The sequence below is a fragment of the Ursus maritimus genome, unplaced genomic scaffold (assembly GCF_017311325.1).
Source record: "Ursus maritimus isolate PB19 unplaced genomic scaffold, ASM1731132v1 scaffold_32, whole genome shotgun sequence".
Taxonomy (NCBI): domain Eukaryota; kingdom Metazoa; phylum Chordata; class Mammalia; order Carnivora; family Ursidae; genus Ursus; species Ursus maritimus.
This window is the reverse complement of record NW_024425786.1, coordinates 7,384,110-7,404,863: the sequence shown is the minus strand read 5'-3', so window position 1 is coordinate 7,404,863 and position 20,754 is coordinate 7,384,110. Positions and strand designations below refer to the sequence as shown.

Here is a 20,754-nt window from a genome sequence, read left to right as displayed (position 1 = left end):
CAATGTATGTTTTCTTATTGTCATATAAGAAGCACACAAAAATAATTACCTTATAATAGTTTTCCAATATCTAAGAATAACTAGGATGCAACTTAGTAAAACAAAACAAAACCAAAAACCCCCAAAAAACAAAACCTACCTTACTATTCTAATTAGCTACAAGGTATCTACTACCTAACAACTAAGATTACATAAGTGTGAGGGTAACTACTGGAGTCATTAAAAAAAAAAAACAAAAAACAAAACGAAGAAAGGAGCAGAGGAGGCTAGAAGGGTGAGGACAGGAATTGCTTTTACTCAGTTATAATGGTTGTCTGTAACACAAACTACAGAAACAAACTTGCGTGGTATTTTTCTACACAAACCTGAACAGCTGAAATTGCTTCCAAAGAGTTATAAATCAGGGCTGCGGGCATCTGTGGGAAAATCTACATGGAAAGAGTAGCCAAACTGAAGCAAGGTGTGCTAGGAGAGAGGCTGGGAATTTAAGAGAAAGCAACACTGCAGACGAGTAAACATACTGAATCGTGACCGAAAGTTAGATATACTGCCGTGGGTTTTATTCTGTAAAAAGCAAACACGATAGGCATTTTAGAAATAGGCTGCCCCTGTACTTTACGATGAAACCAGAAACGTCTGAAATTAAGCCAAATCTCAAGATAAAATGAAGGGAGGAGGGGCCAGCCCCGAAAAGACCAGAAGTGCCTCAGTGACCAAGACAAATAGGAAGTGCTTCTGTTGGGTTGAGTTTCACAACAGTTTCCTACCTTCTTAGGTGAAAAAACTCCCAGGGTTCCTCCGTCTTCACGAATGGCCACTCCCATCTCAGCCAACAAGGCCTCTCTAGAAAAACAACAAGCACATCAGAATACCAATACCAAAATGTCAATTAAATCAGTCTCCTATGAACTGGAAAGTAAAGCATGCAGAGCAAAACTACTGTCTGCGTCAGTAATACAAATGTGAAAAATCTGTCTATCCCATCATTCGTGAGAATTCAAGGGAAACAGCACATTCAAAATAAGTTCTGTTCCCATGTTAGGTGAAGTTGTATTCACCCAAATAAGAACTTTGTCTCATCTGACTTTGGAGGCAGACAGTAATTCATAAATAATAGGTCTATTAATGTAAAAAAAGGAAGACAGGGATATTCCTTAAGCCCATTCCTTAAGCTCAAGAACGATTTCTTCAAAATCTAAGAAAGCAATCAGAAAGTAACTTGGATATATGAAGACTGTCTATAAACATGATGTTCCCGTGCCCAACATATTGATTCAACAATCCCTATAATAAGAGTATTCTAATTGTCTGATCCATCCACTGCATCAATACACCAGCACTCACTTCCACTTCATCTTCCATGAAGGGGGAAGACAGGCCTGACCTTTTTTTAAGGTATATTCATCCCCTGCTTGGGATTCTCTCTCCCCCTCTGCCCCTCCCCCACTCTAAAAAAATAAAATGTTTTTAAAAAAACCCAAAACCCTCTATCCTTTGATGTCTTCCATTTGACATGGACACTGAACACCATGCAGTATGGTAATGAGCACAGGACTCCCTAGAGAACATCTGACTATGTAAGCTCCGCTGGGGGAAGGCCCAAAGCAGGCTGAGTTCTGTTCTGTTCTGTGGTTGGTGAGGGGGCCCTTCATTTTTACTTCCAGCTCAACTTCTCCTTCTATAAAAGGAATCCCAGTTCCCCTGAGAATGTGCAGACAACCCGAGAGCTTAACTTGCTGACCTCTCCATTCTGATGGCCTCTGTTTTACGCAGCTTCTCTTCCCAGGTCTCATTCAGCTCAGCAATGATCTTCTCCGATTCCTAAGAGGAAGTCCAGAGTTAAAGTGGAGAAGAGCCTTATGATGTAACATGCTATGTCTAGGAAGGACAGCAAAAAGCACACGATGCCCTTTGTGGGTATGAGGCAGAATCTAACACAAAGGGATTTTTTTCCTTTCTTAATATTATGTGCAATAAAGGTCTAACATTAAATCAGCCCTATATATATAAAGTCTCCTAAGTCCTAATAAAAATACCTACTAATGAGGGAGCGTGTATATGTATGTGTAAGAAAGTGTATGCAAGACACTATTTCTGACAGCCACTTCTATGAAAGAATAAAGCCACCAAAGGTATTTATTGCTTTTGTTTCACTCTAATTTGACCACAGCAACTGATGGCGCTCAGAGCATGTTCCCCTAAAATGTGGCATCTTGGCACACTGACTATTGTTAACCTGAAGTAATTTGAGAAATGGCATCTGCAGGAAGGACTCTGAGCTCCTCAAGCAAGTTTTAAGACCCTCATGAGAGGAGCCTCCCTACACCTGGAGGAAAGGAACATCTTCACCTCCAAAGATGGAGGAACACCAAGAGGAATCTGAACAAACAGGCCGTGATAAGCTTCCCCCAGGTCCTACCATAATTTCCCACGACTCTTCCCTCTTTATCAAACTTAGCAAAAAAATGCTCAGGTTTAACACTTCTTTTGGACTTTATTTCCTTATGAAGGCTCCTGTGTCACATAAAACTTATATTAAATAAATTTGTATACCTTTCTTTTAATAACCTGTCTTTTGTTTGTAGAAGTCCCAGCCAAGAACCCGAAGGGTAAATGAATATTTTAATTTCTCTACAACACAATACCCTTCTGAACACAACCCCAGTACCTAATATAGAAAGGGTTAGTATTAATCTCAGCCAAAGGCATATAGCCACTGAAATGACAGTTTTCCAGTCTCCCGCTGGGTTTTTATGAATGCCAGGAATATAAGAACTAAAACATGTTTCTTGCTCTCAAGGAGTTTACTGTATACGAGGGAGAGAGAAGTAACTGATGATTCATTCATTCAATAATTATACATAACTACATTACACGTCAAGCCCTGTTTCGGGCAACTAGGGATGTGCCAGGGAACAAAATCCCTGATTTTATGAGACTTACGTTCTAGTAAAGAGACTGAGGTAATCGATTTTAATCAGTAATTCAAATATATAGTACATCAGATAGCGGCAAGCGCCTTGGAGGAAAAGCAAGAAAGGGACGGGGTAAACGAGGGAGCGCTCTGGAGTAGTCAGAAGTCTGGGGTTGTCAGAACACGGCTCGCTGACGAGGTTCTGTGTGAGCAGAGACAAAGAGCAGGCGCTACCGCATGGACATGTGAGGGAAGAGGGAAGAAATGCCTGGCTTTTTCCAGGAACCACAGTGTGGCCAGCGCAGCGTGCTCGCAGACTGTGAATGGGCAGGGCAGGAGACAACAACAGAACACTGCGCCACGTGCTAGAACTGAAGTGTTCACAGGTCGCTGGGGAAGGGGTGAGCATGAGAATGATGCTCAGACGGATGAGTGAAGGACAAGCAGGGATCAATTCGGTGAAAAATGGAGGGAGGAGGACGAGCTGAAAGGGTGACGAACACATGCAAGAAGCAGAAGAAGATCTAGTCATGGAGACGAAATTAGAAAGTCAAATGATGATGCCGAGGAGCAAAAACAGTGATGAGCTGACAGTTCTGATGACAGCAGTGCGAGTGATTCAGGATGAAAACCCTGCACAGTTTACACAACAGCTCACTGCTTGATTCATTTAACAGGCCATTGTAAGAAGCCTCTGGGATCTGAAAACATAATTATCTACACAGAAAGAAACAGTGAGCATGTAATACAATCAATCCTAAGGTGTCTGCCATTCGGGTTTCCGGAAGGAGGCACGGGAGCATGTAGAAAAGCCACGAGTGAAAACTCCAGGCGGCAGCTGCAAAAGCGAGGAGTACGGGAGTCAGGAGAAACAAACCGCAGACCATCACGATGACGACGGTGAAGAACAACTAGCAAAGCGGGCGAAGAGCTAAACTGATGACCGAGTTAGGAAAGTTAGAAACAGCATGGGCATCAGGGCGGTCCACATAAAGGGGGCCACCGAAAAGGTACTCGTTCAGAAAAGGGTCAGTCACAAAGTGGGAGATGCTAGAACAAGTCTGCAGAGGGAGTGGGGAGCGTGGAGAGGGAGAGACAAAACCAGGTGAACTGGCTATCCTGAACCCTCCAAACGCCCAGAGGCTGAAAGACTGAAACAGCTACCTGAAGGGCATCTCTCCCGCGGCCTCCAAGAGGACTGATCTAGCATGCGGCGCACGCACCCCTCCCAAGCTAAGAGAGGAAACAGGCGTGCTGCGCTAGAGGGCCAGCAGCCGAAAACACCATACGATTTCAGCAAGGCGGGAGATGGCCAGGAACCAAGTGGTCAGGAAGCACCACAAAAGTTATTCCAACAACGCTAACAGAGTAGTACTGAATGCTTTTGCATGGGACCGTGAGAGGGCAAATACAAGACAAGCCGGCAGCATATCCTATATGATAGTAAGGCTTACTAAAGACAGCTGTTAGACACCTTTACAACCTCAAAATGGTAACTTCAAAAGAAAGGACTAGGACAATAGGCTGCCCAAACCCGAGCATCTAGACTAGTGCTTATCATACAGAGAGTGGCCCATGAGCCTCTGATGCTGGTGATGGAATACAAACTAACCCAGGAGAAACTTCAATATTTTTTTTCTCCTGGTTGGTTATTTTCAGGAAAAGATCATGTCTGATAAGAGATTTATCTGACTGTATGAAAGCTATTCTATTTGGGGCAACTGTAAACTCACCCCAAGGGAGCAAAATCACTGTCTAGGGATCCTGCTGTCACTCTGATGCCAAGTCTAATGTGAATTCTCTAATGTTACTTCCCACCTGGAGGGTAAATTAGGGCATGATCTCTTGTAAAAAAGAGATTTAATGAGTTAGCTGAATATGGTACTACTTTTATTTTTCATTACAGCTTCACGCTGCAATTTTTATGTTGGCTAAAAAGCTATTTTTTAGGGGCGCCTGGGTGGCTCAGTCAGTTAAGCGTCTGCCTTCAGCTCAGATCATGATCCCCAGCTCCTGGCATGGAGCCGCATCATCGAGAATCCCTGCTCAGCACAGAGTCTGTTTCTCTCTCTCTGCACCCCCCACCCCACCGCCCTTGTTCTCTCTCCCTCAAATAAATAAAATCTTTTTTTAAAAAAGCTCTTTTTAAAAAAAAAAACTGAAAAAAGGTTAAAGAAAATGATATTAAGCAAAAGTTCAGTGCTAGAAAAAGCCATGTACTCCAGAAGCATTCTAGAGATAAAGACACTGGGGACCAGAGAAGCTAAGAGACTAACCTGAGACCACACTACACCCTGAGCCACTAAACCCTACAGTGGGGTTTCCTGACTCGTGATGCTCTTTCTTCAATTAAAGCAGAATCACTAGGCTTTAAAGAAAATATTCTACAAAACAGCTCACCATCAATTAAGAAAGAGTGAAGGATATTATTTCTTCAAGCCTGAATAGCAAACTTAGCATAAATAAAACTGAGATGCCAACAGGAGATAACTACTGATCTCTGAGCTGTCAACTTACTCTGCGGGCAGGCCTGGCACACTGGTGCCCAGTGCTGCCCATAACGCACTCTAGAAACCCAACTTACAAGATTAAATTGAAATTGGGATGCATGCTTCAGAAATGAGGAGTCCAGACAATCTGTAAGGGTCCTTCCTTCCCACAGGTAGTACACACACAAATTCTTATAAAGTGACATCAGGAAACTTTTTTCAAAGCTCCAAGAAATGTTGGGCTCAGGCACCATTCAACTTTGGTCTCACATCACAAATGTCTAGTTATCTATGCAGCACTCATTACTAATTATGTTCACACAGCTAAACACAATTTAATTTCTTTGTCATGATTCGGTTAAGGTGGCAGAGGAATCCACAGAACAAGTCAGAAATATTTCCATGAAAAAAATTACAGTTTCAACTGTCATATTTAAAAGGTTAAATGCTTACTACATGGAACATTCCCTGAAGCCATCAGATAGCCAAGGTTTTACTGTACTGAACACAGTATGCTCCACAAGTGTGTTCCAAGTGTGGGGCCCTCGGCCGCCTAGCACAGCATCTGCCCTTGCGTGCTTCTGTAACGGATACTTGCGGGTATTTATAGCCCAGGCCTAGGCGATGGCACTCATAGTACTGACTCTGATGCCAGACTAATAAACAAACGCCAGAGCCACCACACAGTAGCTACAGTTAGGAATTTCAAACCTTACTGAATAAGAATCCAAATCAAGGATACATACATCCCAACTCAGTTTGAGTTGTGATTAAAAAATGAAAGCAATTACATTTCACTCTCATTTGCCAGAGAGGTTTGTGGAGAAGTCGAGATCCTTTATGATGGGGTACCCGAGTCTCTTCCATATGGAAAAAAGCTATTCAAAAAACGAAGCAGTAGCAACACGCTGTGCAAAAGTATTTTACCAACATATCATATTTTTGAAGTCAAAAGTAAAGCAAAGCAAAGGGAAATGAAACGTTAGGAAAGTGAATGAATCTCCTCTGCTACGGCAGTTTTCTCCCGCAGCAGTATCATGTCTCAGGAACGCAGCTCCTAAACACTCAACAACGAAGGAGTCTAAAAACGAAGAATTCTCAAGCATTTCTGTTGTATAACCACGGCCTTGTGCTGGGCCTGCGAGACGCAGTCTGCCTGAGGCATGACAATGCAGGTCTGCTGGACTGAATTCTCACCATTCACAAAACAGGAGCAGAACGAAGGCACTTATGCCTCAGTGGACTGCCGTGCTGCATTAAAAACCCAAGATCCAATGCAAAACTATCAAAAAACAATTTTCTAAAGGTAGGGAAAATGGACATTTTCACTTATGTTGACTTAAAGGAAAATTAAAGCAGAGAAATTTATTTTCTGATGAAAGTAATATAGTTTTGTTTTGGTCTTGGTGCGAAGTAGGAAGGTTGGGGGGAGGGTTCCCTGAATAATGGCAGTGTTATTCCCCAGAAGCTACTTGGAAGACATTGGGTGACCTAATTCTTAAAAGAGTCTGGTTAATATCTTGACTCCTAACATTCAACGTTATTTTCGGTTGGTCCCACTTGGCAGTTAGGAAAATTTTTTCTTTTACACCAAGATGTAAGTTAATGAAAATTATAATCTTATTTGTACACCAAGGCTTTAATAGGAGATATAGTAAGATTCAAAATCCCTAAAGAAAAAGAACATTTTATATTAAATAGTAAGTAGGCAATTTCACTTCCTTCCCCCGGAACCCCTGCATTTCCCCCACTGGCCCAAACAGAACCCTGTACAACAACTTTGTCACCAATGCCCATCGTGAAAACACACACACATAAAGCTGTCCTGCACAGGCTTCACTAATGTCTTTATTACAATTTCAAAGGCAATTTTACAAAGGCAGGAATTACCCTCCGATCTGCAACAATCAATGAAATGAATATATTTGTCACCCTTCTCCCTTTGCTAGGTATTTCAGAACTTTACCCGCTTCCTACAAACATATTCTGAAGGAAGGAACAAGATCATTACTTTTGTTTCTGAAGCACCTTAGGTTAGAAGTGAGTAAAAAAATGCCAAGGGAAAAAGTAGGCTGAAGAAGAAGCAGAGGCCCATTCTTCATATAAAATCTTTCCTGGCCTCACCTGAAAACTGAAATGAAAGCATCTGCCATCTTCAACTATTAAGCTTCACTCCCTTTTAGTGGTGAAAAGCTCAGCAAACCTCCTCCATCATTCATTCGTCAAAGCGTGTCCCTGTTCTCAGCAGCGCTCGAGCAAGCGGCGGCCGTGGAGCGCGGTGTGTGCAACACAGACAGGCTGCTGGCCGCAAGCACAGCGGCAATTTCCCAGCGCCTAGAACACTTCTCTGCCCTCCCAGTTTTCCCTGCCCTGGCACTTGAGAATACAAAGGCCCAAAGGTGTGGGTGAAAAGATCACCCTGGAGGCAATGAGCAGGCAAAGACAAAGCATCTGGGATACTGTCACAGCGATCTGATGGATGGATGCACCGTCTGTTCTCGCTGCAGTCAGTCGCTGAGGGGACGTCGGGGGGTGCCGCTACCGCTCACTTTCTCATTCACGAAGAGAGACAAGAATGTCCCCCCCGGAGCCAACCACAGACTGGGAAAGCGAAGCCAGGGGCCATGGCAGGTCGACCCGCACGTGCAGGATCCGAGCGCACAGCACAGCACGGAGGCCCCTGGTCCCATGGCACAGGCACAGGAGGAGGCAGCCCTCCCATGGCAGAGAGAACAGGGTCCAAGACTTCCTATGAGCTCCCACAAGTTATCATTTCACATGTCTCTGAATAAACCTGGTACAGCTACTCGCATGCTCAAACCTTCTTTTGGTTGTCTATATATTTTACTAACACAAACATGGCTCTATACAGAATTCCATCTTCAAATCCAAGTGCTTCTAACAAATTAGTTTCCAACTCAATGTCTAACAATTTCCCTGTGACTTATAAACTACCTCGGAATTAAAGGACATTATCTATTTATCACTTATTTTCGTGGCCAACCTGTGATCTGGCCACACATCTCTCTAATCTCTGCCTGGCCACGTCAGACTCAAGCATTCTGGTAAAAAGAAATTAATTATCTTAGAAAGCAGCAAATTCCATTTTCAGAACACCTCTAAGAGTTCAAAAGTTGTTCCGTATCCTGAACAAAAATCTCAGTGATTTTTAAGACCAGCTCTGCTTTGTGGAGCTACACAGAACACCTCCCTTCCATTTGAATTATTACTTACCTTCAGACGTTCAATGGCTTCTTCTCCTCCAGGCGTAGACATGATCCTCTCCTGAATACTGGTCACAGATGTCAAGCCCACCTGACTATTGAGTGAGCAGGAAGATGGAGATGAAGTAAGGGACCCCATGGATGCTGTGGAAAAATTGCCAGGGCGTTGATTCTCAGAGGCTAGCAAGTACCTATGCTTATTGTTCTGAAAATCTTTCAGATCTGGGAGACAGAAAGAAGGGAAGGCAGAAAAAGTGGAAAAGAGGGAAAGGAGCAGAGGGAGAAAAAAGACAGGAAGGAACACCAGCGTAAGAAAGGATAGCATTAAAGCGCCAAGACAAAGACGTGTTATAATACAAAGACGAGTTATAATTGTTCTAGATGGCAGTTCTAAAACACGTCTGTCTTTAACACTGGTATCCTAGAGGTTAAGAACCACTTCTGAAACTAAAAAATTTAGAAACTAAAAAATTTCAGGGTGGGTTAACATGGTATTTGGTGGGGGGTAACCAGAGCCTCAAAGGATAACGCTCAGGCACTCTCCGTAAACAGGACATGCTACATCCTTTCTATTCCTTCTACAGCTCCAATACTACAATGTTTTAGATTTTCACTACTCTTAAATCCCAGTAGTTTGTAATGGTACAGGAAAAAAGATGAACATTTATTTATCAGTAGTATCAACCTGGCCCAGTATTTTATGGCATTCAGCAAAAATTCCCAAGAAGATACTACGGTTAACACAGAAACCCGTAGTGTCCTTCGTAGAACAACATGTCAACACGCCAAACAGCGTCTTTAAACAGTAGAGGTCCATGTAGAAATCACAAGAATTTTGTGTAAGTTCTGGTTGAGAACTCAGGGCCAATTACCTCAACAGGGAAGAACAATTAGCAAATTAATGAAGTTGGTATAGTTTACACTCATCTATCAGAGCAAACAAAAATCAAGGCTGATTATTTGCTAATTATTGCAAAATAAGGCTCTTACTCTGCCCAACAGTACTACCAAGAGTCACTGGTAAGCTGAGTTCCTCGTATGAATTTCAAGTTTCAAGGACATACTTTCACTTACTAAGGTCTTTAATAGAACTGTAAGTTTTGTTTTTTAAATTTAGTTTTGATAAAAAGAGCCACAAACAACAAAATTCATTAATTTGCTGTTGTACTTTCCTTCATTAGTCATCCTTGTCAGACACCAGAGAAAAACCATAGGTATTGATGGATTTCTATTTTAAAATTAGCTCATGTTTAAAAATTTGGGAAAACCTACATTGCTTAAAATTCATACCAAAACTAAGTTAAGTTTTCCTTAAATGATACGAGTTAATGCAGAGTTAATGCTCTCTCTGGGTCTACTCATCTCTACTTCATCAAAGCCAGTTCTTGAAACCCCTTAAAACCAGTGGATGCTTCAAGACAGTTTGAAAACCACCATCTGCAAATATAGAACATAGGAAAACAAGCAAGTTTTAAAAGGGGGATAGGAACTGGAGCAAAAAATCAGCCATCAGGAGACGGCAGCAAGGTAGGAAAGAATAGAATGGGTGGAGTTTAGAAGGTCCGATGGACACATGCAAGCCCTAAAAGAAATTAAGAGTAGATTGAAATGGAAATTCAGAAGTAGCCAGGGCTGCTTTCCTGCATGGAGACAAAATTAAAACTTAGTCATGCATAGCTTTTTGGGAGATGCCAAAACTGCTCAGAAAAGAGTGAGGCAACAAGCTGATAGCAGCACCACCTGGAGCACAAAAGCAACAACAAGATGGTGTCTTTCTCACATCAGTATCGGTCAGCTTTGGAAATCTCAGACAGAGCCGTTCCAGTCCAAGAGTCACTCTGTATTGGAGTGTTAATGTGTCTTCAAGGCCTAGCCTCATCACAGCGGCCGGGGCTACATTTGCTCTCTCCTATGTATTTCCTCCCTTCAAGCCCTATTAACATGCCTCATTAAATGAACAAGCAAATCAATTAAAATCTAAAACTTAACCAAAAGGTCAAGATTCTTCATTTCTTCTAAGATAAAAATCCCCTAGTGAATTATCTTAGAAGGGTAAGAAATCATGTCCTCACCAACTTAATGGTATCTGGAGAGAACAACGAGGTGTGATCCTTCATAAAAATGTCCTCATTTCGAACATACATTTTAGACACCCAAGTTTTTAAAATTTAATTTGTAACTCCAGAAAAGGAGAAAAAAAATTTCCTAACCACCATGTAAGCTGAGGCCCAAGTTATGGAGGAAACTAACTTAGCCTAAGCACAGGTGAGTGCTAGCCCGGTACTCACAGAACTACTCAGCAACGGATAGTTTAGCCAACTGGAAGTGATTGTTTTTAATTGTACATACACCAAGGCTCAGAATTACACAGCTAATTTAAAAGGATTTTTCTATTAAATAATCAGACCCTTGAAAGATCTCAAGAGGCCATAAAGGTATAGTAATGATTTTAAAAGCCGGGGCTCTGAGTTACACTATCCAATCTTAACTACACAGAAACCATGGGATCTCAGTAGCAAATTAACCACCCCAGGCAAGTAGAGTCCTCATGGGTAAAATGGGCATAAAAGAACCTTTTCCAGAATCAGTGACAGGGTTAAATGAGATAATACATTCAAGGTCCCTAGAATGGGGCCCAGTACACTATAAACACTCAGGAAATGTGACCTGCTGTCATCGCTATCATCATCCTCTACGACTTTGGATTCAGTTTAATCACATAAGTGGAAAAACTGAAGCGCAGAAGCATCAAGAGACTCTTAAGCCTCTAGACTACTTAATTCACAAACTGAAATTCAGCAGTGTTTGCTAAATAGAGAAGGGCAAAAACAGGATCATTTCTGAATCTATAGTATGCTCTGTCTGGGATTTCCCTGCTAGGATTGCTGGCATGCAAAGCTCATTTTAAAGCTGATCCAGCAGAGGCAGATTAGCAAATCAGAGTACTGGAAATAACCAATACATGAAATACACACATTTGCCTCCACTTCCAGAGTAATCATCGATCAATGGATCAACTGAAGGTAAGCAGGAGGGAAAATACAAGAAGGGTCAAAGATCAGGTTCAGCAATGACACAGAGAGGGAACAGAGCAGCACGTGGCATTTGGGAAGATGGAAAAAATTAACACTTAGAATATATTGTAATTTTGTATACTGTAGTCACTTAAACTCAGGTGCTAATCAGTAAGAAGAACTAGACTTTGAAAATCTTATTAGAATTTCAAACAATATTAATTTTTCACTCAAAAATAAAAATATGCTTTATCAAATAAACCCATATAGTATTCTACCTGAATCATTCAGTTAACCTCTGACTAGACATTATGCGGGCAGATCACAGAGGTTAAAAAAAAGATACATTTTAAGACAACATAGTAAAATAATATTCCCTATAAGGATTGACAGGAAATGGTATTTTTCCCTTCGTGTGTTCATAGGGAGCCAGGTGGGGAGTGTTCTTCAATTATTTTGCAGGGGGAGGAAGATACCACTCAAAGGTAAATCCTTCCTGAAAGGGGACTAGAATAGCGGGTTTGTTACACATATATTACCACTACTACATTAATCAAGAGAAGCCCCTAATACAAAAACAAAAATTTTAAGTAACAATTTTATAAAGTGATTAATTTCTCAGTGAGAATAAACTCAACATTCCAAATAAACTTCACTGCTGATCTAAAATGAAAATCTAATAAAAATACAAGCAGTGACATATTGACATTTTAAAAACTAATTTCATGAGTTCAGTTCGATAGCCTGGTACATACTACATAAAGATTCTGATACCATTTTTGTTGGATTTTTTTAAAAGAAAAAACAAAACCCAAAAAAAACCCTTTTCTACCACCTAACTTCATCATGTTCTTTGAATCTAAGTTGAAATAGAAGAACCCCGAAGAGGAAAAGTTTAGAATTCATGTTGATCCTTAATTCACTTACTATCAATAATATCTCCCAGCCCCTGAGCACGAAGAAGGTCCTTCAGCCGTGTCACCTCCTCCTTTAATTCACGAACCAGTTTGGCATTGGGGTCCTCATTGATAACAGCATTGCACTTAATCTGCTTTGCACGATCTGCATATCTATATCCAAAAGGAACACGCATTTTTGCCATTCCTCAGACACTCTACTTCTCATAAGTCACATACCATTATTTCTCTCTCTAAATCAAACAGCTTGAGTATTTACACATTTTATGAGCCTTACTAATAACATATGCATAGCAAGTTTTATAGTATCTTTTCAAGATGAGGAAAAAGGCTCAGATGAATTTTAGTGATTTACCCAAAATCATAAAAGAAATAAATACCAGAAAGGGGACTCAAAATGCATTTATCAGACTGTATAGGGTTCCTTCCATCACTGGGAGAAGAGTAGAAAGTTCCACATTAAAGTGATGAAAACTATTCATATATAGAAATACAGCTGACCCTTGAACAACATAGGTTAAAACAAATGGCATGGGTCCACTTAGAATCATATTTTTTTCGATAAATACAGTCCAGTACTGTAAATGTATTTTCTCTTCCTTACAATTTTCTTAATAACATGTTCTCTCACTTTGTTATAAGAACACAGTATGGCATTTGTATATGTATATACATATGTATATGTATATACAAAATATTTTGTAACATACAAAATATGTGTTAATCAAATGTTTATGTTATCAGTAAGGCTTCTGGTCAACAGTAGGCTGTTAATAGTTGAGTTTTTGGGGAGTCAAGTTGTATGTGGACTTTTGACTGTGCAGAGGGTTGGCACCCCTAACCACTGTGTTGTTCAACAGTCAACTATATTTTACTAATGAATATTCTGTAATTTTTTTAACACTATGTGTACTCATAATTGTATTACTCGTTAAGAGTTGAGCATCTCTATAATGACAAACCATAAGGGAACTTCTTTTTACAGAAATGAAAATCATAACAAAGTGAAACTGAAAACCATAAACAGGTAAATTCTATTACAATAAAAATCTCCCCTGCCCAAAACAAATAAAATAAATAAAAATAAAAATCTCCCCCAACCCATGTTTTCCCTGTTATGAGAGGAATGGATCATTATCTACATAAAAAATTATCCATACAGCATAAGAAAACCAATGGCATAACAAAATGACTTATGGTGGCACAGTATTCTATTTAGCAATCGAGATCAACTGGAGTACCTCAGAGTGCTCAAAGTTTCGTCATAGTTGATATCTGCTGGGCTCAGAGCAGCAACCATCGCAGTCCGAGAATTGCCACCTAAGAAGATGAATCATGGTTATCGCAAATCATACTTCTTTTAGAAAGAAGAATTTTATTAAATTTATGTCAAATTAGATAACACCATCTCAGATCCTAAGATTTAATCAAGAGTCAACAAACGTCTTGAATGTCTCCATGCACTGTTATACTGTTAATCTTGGTGTTTGGATCTACTGGGACCAGTTTCCCTCTCCCCACTCCAGTTAAGACCTCAGCCACTACACCAAAGTGCTCTTAGTGAGTCAAAGCACAGTGATGTGGACAGTCCAGCAGGCCATTCTCAGTCTTTCCCTTCCATCAGCGACATTTGACATAGCTGATCACTCCCTTCTCATAGGAAGGAGAGAAAGAGGCTAACAGAACAGAGAATAAACAGAATGACCTGAAGGTCCAAAACCATCAGCAAAAAGGTAACATGGAGTTTCCAAAGAGGTGTGAAGAAGGAGTGATAGTTTGAAGCAGGTGTGGTTAGGAAGAAAACCACACCACAGTCCATGTCCCGAGGTCAACAAGACAGGGGAGAAAACCCTGATTAAAAAGTGAGCAAATCCAACCAGTTTAAATCAAGAGTAACATGGATGTCTGGAGATTATTCTTCTCCAAAACAAACATACAAGACAATTAACCACAAAAGATAATCAGTAAACAGCTTTAAAAAGATAACTTCACACCAGTGATCAACGTACCTAGATTTTCTCGAAGAAGCCAAGTAAGAACAGAATCCCTGTAAGGAATAAAATCAGTCTTCTTCTTCTTCTTACTCTATTAAACAAAAAGAAATGGTCTTAGCATTATTAGGGAGGAAAAATTCACATGAAAAGCAAATCAGTCTAAAATTCCTAAGTAAACTATAGAACCCCATCACTGTTGAAATTTAACATTTACGGCTTCAACTTGTCACAATACCCAAAATTCATGCAGTAATTTTTTCTTTTTATATTTTATTTTGAAAAATTTACAACACACACATAACAGTTTAGAAAGTAGCATAGTAAGTCATTTAGTTAACAAATTTACCTGGCCAATCACCAAATCATCAAGTGGACTGTTGCATCTCTAACAACTCTTGTAAAAGTATACATTTGGTTTCTTTAGAAGGAAATTACACCCCAAATAAATCCAACCAACAGAGTTAGTACTCAGACTGAAAAGGTCTAAGACAGTGACGTGATTTGCTAATCTGGAGATCCGTAAAGACTGCAAGATGAATTGTCTGTGTATATATATGTATCAAGCATTTACTTATACAGCTGTGACCCTTCTCATTATCATGGGATAGACCAAAAGACACCAGTACAAAGCCAGTACTAAAGTGGAGGAAATTATATCCTTTGAAAGTAAAAATTAATGCAAACCCTTTGCAGATAACAGCCACTGCAGTACGTCCTGGCTGACGACTAGGTGGTGATAATTTAAGAAGCCATCAAGGGGAAGCCAGGGTTCACTGATACACATCTCTCCCCAGTCCTGGTATAATCTGAGGTTAAACTAAGGGCCACCTAGTTCTTGTGAAAGCATGAGTATTCAGAAAAAGAGTACTAAGTAGCTGACCTCTGGTCTGTTGAGGAGGAAAGGAAGTAGGCAAGTAGCACTTCAATTCTATCTCTTACCAAAAACGTCCCCTCCGATTCATCCTATTCCACCCACAGACACACTTTCCACCAATGAGAAAGTCATTTCCCATAGCAGGATCTATTTCTAAATGACACAGACCTGTGGGGAGAATTAACCCTCTCAGTCTTTCACAGCTTAGTGGGACTATTAGTCCACTGCAAAATTCTTGAGGCCTGAGACTTCAATTCTTCCTTCTCTAGCCCCTCACCACACCTGAACACTTCACTTTGCCTACAGTTAGTACCGAAAATGCTGCAAGATCTAAAGTGCGTCAGTTACAAGGACTGCAAATAGTACTACAAAAATAAGCGTGGTCTCTTTGCCAAAAAATGTTCTATTTTCATTTTGGTCAATTATACTAAATTAAGAAGGAGTAGCTAAATAAAGAAGCATAAATAGAACTTCCATCTTTTCCATTTGAAAATATCTCAGAATTTTAGCCACTTCTTTTCTATTTGCTCTCTTACACAAATTAATCTCATCTATTCTCACAAATAAGGGCCTAGTAACTACCTAAAAAGGTTTACTTACTTACATCACTAGTCCCTCTAAAAAGCAGTACTATCAAATATAGACAGTAATAATCCTGTTTCTCTCCCCAGTGGGAATAAAGTACATTTTAATTCACCAAAAATTATGCTTATTACATAAAAACTAAAATTTGTCTTTGACCTGTTATAGTTACGGCATAGATGCAAAGTTCTAAACTGGATTTTCCAAAACCAGTTCTTAAAAAAGTCATTTGCAAATTATTGTGGCACGGAGCAATATGGGAAAAATGCAGATAAATACTTTGTAAACTCTTCCTTTGGGTGATAATGAGCGTTAAAATGAGCAAATGGACAGGACAAGTTAGAAAAACCACTAAATTTTAACAGCTTTCATGGTTCTGGGACTTAGATATCTGAAGAATATCCACACATGCATAATATCAAATAACAGACTTTTTAAATCTAAGGCAGCTTCTTCCAATAAGCCAAAAGAAACAGAAAAAAAGCATTATTTTTTATTAAGTAATTTTTGTACAAGTAGATAATCTATATATTTTAAAATACGAGTATAAAAGATTTCATTGCAGGGACACCTGGGTAGCTCAGTCAGTGAAGCATCTGCCTTCGGCTCAGGTCATGATCTCAGGGTCCTAGGATCAAGCCCTGTGTCGGGTTCCCTGCTCACTGGGGAGTCTGCTTATCCCATTCCCTTTGCCTCTGTCCCTCCCCTCTGCTCATTCTCTGTCTCTCTTGCTCTCAAATAAATACATAAAAATCTTGAAAAAATAAATTCATTGTAGATACTGCCTTTTCTCCAATGTTACTCATGTGATCCAGAACTGCTGAGTGCTCTATTATTAACACAAAATAGTACCAAGAAATTTTAGAGTATTTGTATAGAAATATAAGGAAAAGTCTACTGTATTTGGATTAGAAGGATGCAAAGAGCATGTGCTCTAGATAGAGAGTTTAACTTGATTCTATAGCCTTCACTTTATGTACAACCAAAGAGTAGGAAAAAAATTTTTTTTAACAATTTAAATGATCATGACTTTTCATGACAGGAAACAAGATTACATAAAGAGGTTTAAGAAAAATACCCTAATAATTTCAAGAAGGCAGCTATGTTTTAGAATAGTACCCATAAGAAATATCTTTATTGCCCTTTCAAAAGGTTTATAGGTGACTTCTTCAAGTGACAGTCCTACAGATCACTAGGAGAAACATCATTAAAATAACACAACATAGAAGCTTCCTCAATTTCTCTCTTGTTCCTTTATTCTGAATTCCTTCTCCAAAGCACATCATGTTCCCTAAATAGGGTTTGGTGTGCAGTCTCACGATTCATGGTCACTCTAAACAGCAATTCTAAATTCCAGAGCCAGAAAGCAAGTAACAAAAAGCTATTTTTCATGGTTCCGTTCCTACTTATGCCTCCACACATCCTGCTGAGGATTTACAATCATCACAACTGATTCTACAGCTAGTTCGTTCCTACCAAAGCCCACCGTACCTTGCTGGTGCAGTTATCCTACAGATGAAGCATTGAAAAGAAAGAATGAGAACACAGGATAAGCCTTCAAACAAAAAGTACTTTAAAGTAATAAACTGAGTATGACTTTTCAGAAACAAGCAAGAAAGCATTTGATTCTTTTTAGGGATTTAAATGACATACTAAACTAGATTGCACAATGACTAGTACTTCTGTAGCCTTGAAACTAAAAAATGCAGCCCCTGATACAAAACTGTTTCAGATTTAGTGTCCCACTGTTAAAGAATAGGAAAGAATAGCACAATTTAAAAAAATATATTATTGGGAGCGCCTGGGTGGCTCAGCCATTAAATGTCTGCCTTCAGCTCAGGGTGATCCCAGAGTCCTGGGATCGAGCCCCGCATCGGGCTCCTCTGCTGGGAGCCTGCTTCTTCCTCTCCCACTCCCCCTGCTTGTGTTCCCTCTCTCGCTGGCTGTCTCTCTGTCAAATAAATGGATAAAATCTTTAAAAAAAAAATATATATATATATATATATAATTGGCCCCCAAATCAACAGCATTCACCAAGGCGAATGCTTAAAAAACTCCAAAAGCATCCTACTTAAAAAAGATTGTACAGGAAAAGAATATGCAACAAAGCCCCTGGGTTTTGATGAGAGATCTGAAGTAAGGCTCAAAAAAGCAATCAAACCCTAGGTCTTTGTAAAGAGCGAGTTTTCAGTCTAGCCTTTACAGATCCATGTTCACTTTCACTCTCCTTAATCTCTTTTACGTTCAGTAGAAAGTCAAAGTATGTTATACCTAGTATCTTATCTGAAAAGCTCTAAAAGAAGAAAAGCAAGATTACACAAAAGGGCCAAAAAGGTCAGTCTTCATAAACACATAAAACGTCATCAAGTGCATTTGCTGAACAGACAAGTTTTCCCGTGTAACCAAGTATATAATACTTACCACCTCTGCCAAGGCTGAAATGACTTTGCCCAGAGTTGTGAGAGACTTATTAATATTCGCTCCTTCCTGAAATCAATACCAAACATGAAAGAATTATGATGAAGAATTTCTTCTACTGCCACATCATCTATAATGCATAGGATACAACTAAGCCTTGTGCTAGCACTTTTGTTTACTTATGACCACAAGTTCTAAAAACATTTTTTAGTTCTTAGTCTCTCCCCTGTTCATTTAATGCCATGCCAGGACCACACGCCTAACTCACAGTCCCAAGTATCGGCAAGACGGCTTGCCCCAAAAGCTTACAGACAGCCTTCTTCCCCCAACTCACCAACATGTAATTTCTGCTCTTGTTAAGTAAGTGTCCCTCTGGAGAGGGCTATGTGTGTTCTCACATTTGGATCTTATGTATCCCTGTCCCATTAGTGTCGCTTCCATCTAGCCCGTTCCTCAAAACACCTTTCAGCTCTCACCTTGACCATCAAGTCCTCCTTAACTATTACGTTACGTTACTTATCTTTCATTGAACTTATAGATCAGGCATCAACAAAATGTTTCTGTAAAGGTTTTGCAGGCCATGTGGCCTCTGTCACAAGCTCTTAGCCTTACTGTTGTGGACAACACATGAACAAATAGAGGTGGCTGTGTCCCAGTAAAATTTTATTTACAACAACAGGTGGTGGGTCAGATTTGACCTACTGGCCATAGTTTGTTGACCTATGTTACAGAACATTTATTGACTAGGTCAACTGTTTGATAATATAAATACCTTTAATCGAGTCCCTTTGGCACCAGTTGAATCAGCTCGTTCACTTCCTGCCAGGTCCACCAAGCTGATTTTACTGACCTGGTCAAGAACATTGGGGCAATTCAAAATAAGCAAAGTAGAACCAGAAAACATTAAGAAGCAGGAAATTTAAAATTAGGCATGAAGAAGACTACAAATATTAGTTAGGGCTCTTACATATGGCACGAGAAGACATAGCATGCACAAAAGTTCACAGCAATTATCTTGGTTCAAAATAAGTAATTTTAAGATACACATGACATATTTTGTAACAGTGTGTCATAAAAATATAAAACTCATTAACCCATTAAATGGCATATTAAATATGAAGCCTCCAGCACCTGGAACTCTCACACACTGCTGGTGGGAGTATAAAATGATACAATTACTCTGGAAGACAGTTTAGCAGAGTTGCAGACCTACAGAGCTAAACATATACCCACCTACCATAAGACTCAACCATTCTACTCCCAGGTATTTACCAAGCGAAACAAAAGCAAATATCCACATAAAGACTTATACACAAATGTTCACTGCATCATCATTTTCATGATCAAAATCTGGAAACAATTCCACTGCCCACCAACAGGCGAGTTAATGCACTAACTGTGATACATCTGTATGATGGAATACTAATCAGCAATGAAAACAAGTGAACAACTGATGCACGAGACAACGCAGATGAATTTCAAAATTATGCTAGGTGAAAGAAGCAAGAAAATAGTACATACTATGTAATTCCATTCATATAAAATTCTGGAAAATGTAAACTAATCTGTAGTGACAAAAAGCAGATCAGAACTGCCTAAGTGCCAGGGTGGAAGAAGTGATACTTCAGATTATAAAGCGGCATGAGGCAACTTTCCCAGATAATGGAAGCGGTTATGACCTGGACTATGATACTGGTTTTATAGGTGCATATGCAGTAACTCAATTTTATACTTTAAATATGTGCGGTCTGTTGTACTTCAACAAATCAATAAAGTTGTTTAAAAAAAAAAAAGCTTCAGGAAAATTAGACAAAAGTATCCAAAATGGATTATCAAAGAAGCTATGGTTACAGGATTAACATCATTATTTTTGTAGATGTGACATCTTAGAAAAAAGGAAAAAATGCTTTCACACAAGATGTACTAAACAGCATTAATACTGTAACCAGCTAAGCAGTGTCAGGTTATTTGATCATCTATATGAAAGGTATTTTTTTTTAAGTAATTTTCAGCTAGGGAGACAAACCATAAGAGACTCTGAACTACAGGAAACAAACTGAGGGTTGCTGGAGGGGAAGGGAGTGGGGGAATGGGGTAACTGTGTGATGGGCACTAAGCAGGGGACTTGATATGATGAGCACTGGGTGTTACATGCAACTGATGAATCACTAAATTCTACCTCTGAAACTAATAATATAGTATATGTTAACTAAATTGAATTTAAATCAAAAATTTAAAAATTAAAATAATTTTCAGCTAAAAACAAGTCACCAAGTAAAACGTGATCCTAGTTTTTAGTGATGTCAGTATCACAAACTACTCAGTTTA

At 39.6% G+C, this 20,754-nt stretch overlaps 1 protein-coding gene across 3 annotated transcripts in view; it reads right to left on the bottom strand.

The window, feature by feature from the left end:
* The window catches only part of KIF1B (kinesin family member 1B), a 121,041-nt gene that overhangs the window by 69,329 nt on the left and 30,958 nt on the right, over positions 1 to 20,754 (bottom strand). For all 3 annotated transcript variants that reach the window (XM_008694741.2, XM_008694738.2, XM_008694740.2), the window contains exons 7-14: positions 19,199 to 19,276; positions 18,430 to 18,495; positions 14,568 to 14,643; positions 13,800 to 13,878; positions 12,569 to 12,711; positions 8,638 to 8,771; positions 1,742 to 1,821; positions 768 to 843 (exon numbers count right to left, since the gene is read on the bottom strand). In XM_008694741.2, the coding sequence (XP_008692963.1) occupies positions 768 to 843; positions 1,742 to 1,821; positions 8,638 to 8,771; positions 12,569 to 12,711; positions 13,800 to 13,878; positions 14,568 to 14,643; positions 18,430 to 18,495; positions 19,199 to 19,276 (732 nt within the window). The remainder of the gene's footprint in view (positions 1 to 767; positions 844 to 1,741; positions 1,822 to 8,637; positions 8,772 to 12,568; positions 12,712 to 13,799; positions 13,879 to 14,567; positions 14,644 to 18,429; positions 18,496 to 19,198; positions 19,277 to 20,754) is intronic.